Here is an 8,574-nt window from a genome sequence, read left to right on the forward strand (position 1 = left end):
ACAAAAATAGGGTGTGGGGAATTTTCCACTAAGATTAAAAATGAAAAACAAAAAAAAAATTCACTTTTTGAACATCATTATTATTCAAACACATATGAAGCTTCAACCTATTTTTTTTCTTATACGTGGGAAACACTGTTAAAGTGAATCTTCAAGAGTGAGAAGGCACCATCAACTGTTGGCTGATACCTTTAATGCACACTCGAAAAAGAAGAAATGATCCGGCATGATGCAAAAAATCATTAACTGTTATATATATTCATATATCTTTTCATTAAAAAAAAAAAAGCGGCAACAAGTCATTACTTCAGTGCCAAAATGTACTTTTGCCTGGCTGACGCACTCACTCATTAAGATAATTTCTCACTTAGACCTGTATGGCAATTTTATACAGTGGTGAAAGTGGGTGATTTTGTGTTGTTGTATTTCATATTAGATTGGTAAATCAAGCATTTGCTAGGTTCTGAGAAGCCAATCCTAGGAAGTATTCCTAAACTCTATGCAAGTGGACTAATTAAATGCACTGTCTAGAGCGGAATACTCCTCTGTCCGGCGTGGCGATTCCACTGGATTCAGTTTGATATGTAATGTCTTGTAGCAGATGTTATAACAAAAATAACTTTTGCTTGTTGATTTACCTCACTGAGGCCATTAATGCTGTTCCTATAGTTGGTTTTCTGGAGTTGGATGACACTTCGCTGCTGTCCAAAATGAGTTTGAACCTTAACCCTCCAGAGTTTGTTCACTTTGCTGCTTATATTATTGCACTAGCTACTAAAGTCTTATATCTTCCTATATAAATCTAATTGTTCAGAGTGCAGATTCTATATTTAGATAATGAACTGTATGAAATAAATAAAATAAGGGGATTTTCTGGTCAGAGTTGCTGATATGTTGAACACCTTAATTATTTCTAAAGTAAACAGTTTTGGTGTATATTCTTAAAAACCTATGGTCATTCAGCATAAAAGCCTTGACGTAATACTTTAAGAATGGATTTGTTTTCCTTCTCAAAAATGCATCAAAGAATTGTTTTAAATACAGAATCTGTGAGGCTTCCTACAAATTCATCTAAATCGTAATACAAACACAGTTTGTAATTCAGATAATATAGAAAGTTCTCTAGTGTCCATTGAAGTAAGGTCCCCAAAATGCAGTCTCTTTTGTTTTTGAATGGGAAAACATTGCAAAATATTAAGCGGTTCCACTGGCTGAATAGGAGAACTGAGGAAAATGAGGTCTTCTCTCGTTATCTACACAATCCATGCTGTCATCTGAAAAAAAGAAAAAGACAGTATTCAACATTTGTTACCTTTTCGATTTTAAGTGAGTGATAAGATAATGCACAGTAATTGCAGATGATTTCATTGTTGCTTTTTTCTTCCACAACTTCAAAGGACAAAGAAACAGGAGTCTTAAATCTCAGCCCATTAAATTGCATCCAAAGTTCTAGAAATTGCTATTTCAGAGCATCAAACATGCCTGGGTACTGAAAATAAAATATATTTTGACTGAATGCAGACATCAGTCTGTACTCAACTGTCTGCTCGTGTGTACACAGTGGGTATGGACACGGGCGAAACTCATGGGCAGAACCGATTTGCAGTCGGAACGTGCAGATGTGGAAAAGGCAACAGCACAAATAATTTCACTCTATTCCAATACAGGTCTTTCATTTCCCAAACCGGAAAGTTATGTGAAAATTTTCACATCGATTTGTCAACTTCTTGGTCAAATACATATATGGAAAACGAGCAAGGTTAAACTGATGCCTTTTCACATGATCTAAAGAGACCAGGTAACACTACAGCAAATTCCTTCCGGCAGCCTGGAGAACACAGTCGGAAATATTTCGGAAAACTTTACCTTGGTCTGGAGGAGTGATTGTTATCATCTGTGCTGTGAATTCTTCATCAAAGTATCTCGTATCTGTTTCAGATGTAACTTGTGGCTTAAACAGAGGTACAAGCTACGAAAAGAAAAAAACAGAAAACTGTCAATTCACAAGTTCTTGCAGTAGCGTTTGAAACAGGCAGAATTGGTAATAGCTACAGTGCCTTTTCCTGTATTCCTAAAATAAACTTTATAAAACGACAGTTCGTAAAGAAGGAACCATATACAGTAAAAAGCATTTATTTAGGTGTGCACCTCCTTTTTATGGGGCATTTAAGGCATTCTGTCTCTAGGATTTAACTGCACCCTACCATTTCTTCAAGTAACAACTTACATGCTTAAAAGTATTTTAAAATAATGTTATATACTGGTTCCTCACCTGATTATATGTAAATTGTCAACTGTGGCTAGTCAGATTTATGCTTGAGGAGGATGAAAATGAATAAGAATTATGCTCTGAGATACCAAACTGATCAGCCAGACTTGGGTGTCACCACAAGGGCTGTAAGGTTCAAAAAAATTTTCAGCCACAGAGCTCCTGTGCAGCCGTCTGTGACTGCGCTGAGTAGGTCCGACCAACCCGGGAGAGCTTAGGACAAGGCAACAGCAACACTAAGCTTTTACACTCACGGTCCTCAAAAGCACTTTGCTACCAACTCTGAACTTTGAAAACGTGGAGTGCTTACAGAAACACGAGCACGCTCAGCAGCGAGTGTCCTCGTCGTGTTACACCATGAGTCGCACTATTTGGGTTTTATTCTCGACACTCGCTTGGGCAGAAGGGCTGGAAATCATCCCCGCGTAGGGAGGCAAGCTCTGGTGAGAGGAGCTCCAGATGGAGCGGAGCTGCTTGACTGGGGCTGGAGGAGGAGCGTGCCAGGGACGCAGGGCGACGGAGCCGGTTGCATGCAGATGCCCAGAATTGGAACACATACAATTTTGGAGGGCAACAGAGCTGGGATTCAGACGCCGTTCACCTCCCCAGTGCACGATGCGGGAGAAAACAGAACGTAAACACAGCTCTTAGCCCTCCCACAGAGGACGTGTACCAGCTCTCAGGGCTGGGCATCAGCTCGCCCACTGCTGGGGTTAAGTGTGGCCAGCTTTTAATAGCACGGAGCCACACCGGGCAACTATTTAGGAGCGTGACTGAGGAAGTGTACAGCTCCTCATCTGAAACTGCAGGGAAAGGTTTGTCAAGGCAAATGGTAAATTGCTCCAGGTGGAATTAAGCAGCGACCCTGAGGCTTGCAGTGCTGCTCTAACAGAAGTAAAAATGAGAGAGACAGAAATCGCTACCTCGAAAACATCAGCAAGTCTTGAATGTAAAAAACTCCTCTTCCTCAGCCTCATGTGAGGAATCATATGCTGGGCAAGCTGGTAAATAAGGCACTAGCTGCAGGCTGCCCGTCACCAGGATCATCTTTCTGGTCTGTTCTGAGAGCACCTAACACTGTTGTCCTGTCTTACAAACAACCCAGTGAAGCTCCTTCATTTTCAATGTAAAGACTTTAGGAAATGGAATCTACACATATGGTAGTATTTCCAAATACAAAGAAACATTTACTGTTTAAATTCAATTATTTAAAAATTAAGGGACATAACATTCTGTTTATTATAAGCAAGCACAATTAGAGCATACACTCATCTTTTTCTTTTTTAAAAAAAAATTACTAATGATCCTCTGTGCCAAAGGATGGCTTAAAGGAGCCTGGCAAATGTTCCTGTCAAAAAAAGTTAAGTCCTTAGAAGTGGTCTTTATGCCCTGAATTTAAAAAGGAAAAGAAAATGGGATATCCCAAAGTCAGGAGTCACTGTGAGCCTTATAGTCCCCCTGAAGATACTGAAGAGGGAATGCTTCACAGCAGAACGTTAGTAGCACCATTCTCCATCAAGTCGCGTCAACATGTCACACTTAAAAACCTTGGCGAGGACGAGCATTCTTTCTTTCACTTTTTAACTCTCTTCTCTTTCTCCTTATAGCACTTTTCTGCCCACTCCTTAAAGCAAACCTTGGCTTGTTTTTTGACAAGCTGTGCGCGCGCGCGTGTGAAGTTCTCTCTGTCCTTTTAAGCTAACGGTGGGTTTGGCACTCGCAGCCGCTCCAGCTCGCTGCGCCGAGTGATTTAGGACTTGAGCGCCACCACAGACACCTGAACTGAGCACATCAGAACGACTCAGAGCAGAAATCCTAAGTCAGAAGACACGTGTAACGGGCTAGCGCTGCCTGTATCGTTTTCCCTTTTATTTTAGTATCTGTTAAAAGCAATTTGAGATAGATTAAGATGCGCCCACAAGACAATTTTTTCTCCCCAGCTGTCAAAGTCAGAACGTTAAGCTGGAGACAGAGGGGAAGCCGTACAAAGCTCTAACTCTGGCTTTACCAAGCAAATATGTTGCTTTACAGAAAAGCTGTCACTGTGATAGCTCTGCAGCTCAACCAGCAGAGAGGCGCCACCTGTAGCCTCCCACTGCTGCAGACCAGCCTGACACCCTCCGGCTTACTTGGCTTAAAGAGGCAAAAAAGACCAGAAAAATACACATGATTAAGACCTCATTGCACATGTTCCCCTTGGTGGGCAAAATACTGCAAATCAAATCACACCTTTCTTTGCACCACAGACTCTCCAGGAGAGTCTAATAAATATTTTAAAATTCTTGGGACAACCCCAGTTATTCAAAACTCTTTATAATTCAAAGCAAAGCTATGTTTCAAAAAAACCTTAATTATAAAGTGAGTGTTCTCAATTACCTCAAGCCTATACTCATAAACATATTCACCATTATCTGGAGATAGTGGGTAACCAAGCTCAGCACTTAAACACCTCTAGGCAGCTGACAAAATTCAGCTTTTATCTGTGAGACTACATTTCAGGTAAATGCTGCAAGATCCTCTTTGGGCCATCCAGACATCAGCAGCAATTACTCACAGACTTTTTGAAATCCCTTCATTTGCACAGAGTGGCTATTTCAGATGCATGTGCTAACAGGACAGGAACAAAACCAGAATTTAGACTCCTTGGATATGCCAAGGTCAGAAATGGTCTCAACTTGCACAAAATATGTAACATTTGCAATTTCCTGGTAGTTTCCATGACAATTGGAGTCAGAACTACTAAGGGACAACTTACGAAGGCTTTCTCAATCCTATGGATAAATAAATTGCCTCCAGCTTGTGTGATTTCTCCATTCAGGGAACTAAGACTACCACCAAATAACAAATAACTTCACTGAAGACATTTGAGCCCCATTATCAACTTTTTACTTCAAAATGCAAAGAAACCAGCAAATCCACAAATATTCAGCTTGTCAGCTGGGTGAAAATGGGGATAATCTCCTACCTAGAACAGTAATTTCAGGGTTTTTTTCTACATTATACTGAATAACTCCACACAACTCCCTCTTGCCCTCATGACCACATACATCTCCCTCTCAAGGGATGCTTCAAAAGGACTAAGGTCTAAATTCCGTCTACACTTTCAAGGTACAAAAAACTTATTTTGCGATTTCTCAGATCCCTTTAGCCACACAAATCCATGAGGAAGTGAAGAAGAGAAGGAAGCAAAGCTCTCTTTGTAACTGCATGCAGGCACTGGACAATCCTCCCTCTACGGTGTGGAAACCAATGGTGTTAGGCTGTCATTTTTAAAAATAAAAACACTGTTATGAGTTTTACCAAAAGAATCCAAAGGATTCAAACTCTGCGTCTCAAGGAAAACCAATAAGAAACACCACGAAGTGCAGACACTTCACATCAGTCCTGTCATAAAAAAAATAAATAAAATATTTTGTGTAAAAGGCAACATTTCTCTGCACTTGCCTATTCAGTCTAATTTCATCATTCAAGACAGGAAAAATGTAAAGGGAACAAACAGCCCACCTTCCACCAGTGCTCCTAGGAAGTTTTCAGTCAGATGCTCAGGAATCAACAATGGGCTCAAAAGGGATACATCAGTTGAGAGCAAGGAACAGCAACAAGAATTCACAAGAAAAGCCATTTTAAAAGCTGATACTATCTAAATTCAGAAGCAATTGTGGTTACATCCTGCTTATTCAGTCACAGAAACACGTATCTCCTTGACGTACTCCCCTCATTGCGAAAAAAAGCGTTGGTTCAGAAGTACAGGATTTTATGAAACATGAAGCAATTTAGCCTTGTTAAGAACAAGTGCAAACCTCTTCTATGGAGGCTGCGTGTACCTTACAGAGGACAACAACATTCGAAACGTTCAGCATATCCACAGCTACGATTCACCTTGGGAGAACAATTGTGTAAGTACCTTTTTCTCGTATACGTCTTGCCAAACAATGCCGGCAAAGAATTTGTGCTGCATAATCTCCTTGGCATCATCAGGACCGCCACCTAACCTGTTTGGGGCAAAATCAGGAATTAAATGTTTGAGTACAGTTATTTTCCTCATATGATTTTTATTAAACAGTACTGAAGACATTCTAAGTTTATATAATACGTTTGGGAGCAGTGCCGGCATTTGCTTGGTTTTTGTGCAAGGACTGCGAGATAGGCCAATTCAGGCTTCAACACAGCTCCACTAAAAGATCTGAAACCATGCTAACAGAGAGATTTAGAATAAAGCTTTCTCTTAAACAAACAAAGAAAAAACACAATTCAAAAGATCACCCTTCAGGAAAGATGCTGTCCTAGGGACCACAGCGAATTCGGCAAGTAAAAGGTCTGAGCTATGTACACTTTGCTTTTTCTAAATTACCAAGTGACTACCCCTTACAATTTCCTAGAGCACAGTGATGCCAGCAGTAAAACTGAGTTTTATTTTGAAGTGTAAGAGAGGCAAGGATTTTTAAGACAAACTGATTTATGCAACCTAATTTAAATTTCCATTAAAGAAAACAGTTGATAACTGCAGTGCTAATACCACACTGTATGCAAATCTTCCCTCCTCCTTGGCTTCGCAGAATCACAAAGGATGTTTTATTGACTTAAGGTATATCAAGATAAAGCACTTTCATTTCAAAATAAAACTGTCCACACAGCTTACAGATGCAATCAGTTTAGTTGCAGTCTTGAGCTAACAGATGCTTGAATTTTGCTGTGGAGGTTAAAATGTTCTCTAAAAGACCAAACCACATCTGCAAGCGAAGGCATGTGCTGAGAACACAACACGCAGGGCGAGTAATCGGCAGGAGGCTCCCTTCCAGGTAACAAGGTTAAGAAGACACTCAAGGTTTTGAGTACGAGAGGTGACACCATATTCAACCAGGCTGATGCTGAGTACCTGCCTGTTCTCTGATCCTTGGTGCTACTGGCAAACTGAGACGATATCCCTGTTTTAAGAGCTGGGAACGATGGCTGTACGTGACCATGGCTAGAGCTACACCGCTACAGGAAAAAAGGGCCAAGAGCCCTTCTTCAACCCTGAAGCCAAGCCGGGCGGTCAGGTCTCATCTGTGCTGCACAGCAGCTGGCCCCGAATCTCCTCCAGGCCACATGCAGTAAGCCCGCAGCCCTAATGTGTGATGGTTTGGGGACAAAGGGGAGGGGTTTGGTTCAAAGCACCAGAAATGATGCGAAGGCTGTGCCAGCTGAAGTGGTATTTTCAGTTTGCGACTGCACTGCACGCTCTGGGATGCAGCGTGAAGGCACGATGCCATGGGGAACAGCAACAGACCATCAGTTACTGCGGAGCAGTCAAATATGACAACACCTTGTCCGTACTGCTCACCGGGAATGGATCCCGGGACCTGCAACCCTCTCAGCCCCGCCTGAGCGCTGTCTTCAGAGCAGGCAGCAGAGGTGCCTGCCAGTTCAGAGTCCACATTTGCTTCCTGGCCCTCCTCCTGCAGCGGCACAGCAACCTAGGGGGTTTGGCTCCTTCATGTTCCTGCAGGGAATGAACGGGCAGTGGAACAGGGAATGTGTCCCCAGTCTTCCAGCAGCAAACCGCTGGGTGACGCTTCCCTTCGCCAGGTAAGCGCTAAGACCAAGCCGAAGTTCACCCTAGAGCCCCACAGGCCAAACCAAGCCGGGCAACAGCTCTCCCATCTGCCTGGCAACATGTGATACAGCTGCACAGTAGCCTGGAACCGAGACAACTCCAGGGCAGCCTGGGAACAGAGACAAACTCTTTGAGTAATCATCTCTCGGCTGGTTCCTCACAGGTGTAGAGGTTTTGCCAAGTCTCTACCAGGCTCCTTGCTGCTTCCCCAGCGATACAGGGTGAAGAAAAGGGCAGAGATGCCAACAGACTGCACCTCTGCACACACGTTCAGGGGTGACTGTGAGCTGAGAAGACCCTGAACGTGTTTCGCAGAAGCATGCAGGAAGGCTGGCTGGCTGGAGCCACGTACGAGTACTTTGCGAATACATTATCTAATACGACCTTTGTTGCACGAAAGGCAAACACATACTCAGGGAAATGCCAAGAAAAAGCCCAGATGTTTTACTTACCTTCTAAAAATCTATACTATTAAACAAATCCATTCAAGGCGAATGGGCAAACAATAGAAACCTCTTATTTTGGATATGGACTTAATCCAAAATACAGTCTTGTTTGTTAGAATTATTATGAAAGGATCCTCTCAAACTGAATGAAATTAAATCGGCACCTAACACAAAAATCATGGTTAAGCATCACCGGAAACTGAAAGAACAGTAGATTTGCCCTTCGTAAGGACACGCAGCAACTGAGGAAAAATACAGCAGGA

General features: G+C 42.2%; 1 protein-coding gene across 1 annotated transcript in view; it reads right to left on the minus strand.

The window, feature by feature from the left end:
- Positions 1-578: 578 nt before the first annotated feature.
- LOC104279847 (RAC-alpha serine/threonine-protein kinase) overlaps positions 579-8,574 on the minus strand; it is a gene marked incomplete at its 5' end in the record, with an annotated part of 22,512 nt that continues 14,516 nt past the window's right edge. Inside the window, 3 exons of the mRNA XM_009877281.1 lie at positions 579-1,274; positions 1,867-1,969; positions 6,174-6,261. Coding sequence (XP_009875583.1) covers positions 1,195-1,274; positions 1,867-1,969; positions 6,174-6,261 — 271 coding nt within the window. The remainder of the gene's footprint in view (positions 1,275-1,866; positions 1,970-6,173; positions 6,262-8,574) is intronic.

The sequence above is a fragment of the Apaloderma vittatum genome, unplaced genomic scaffold (assembly GCF_000703405.1).
Source record: "Apaloderma vittatum isolate BGI_N311 unplaced genomic scaffold, ASM70340v1 scaffold20049, whole genome shotgun sequence".
NCBI lineage: Eukaryota > Metazoa > Chordata > Aves > Trogoniformes > Trogonidae > Apaloderma > Apaloderma vittatum.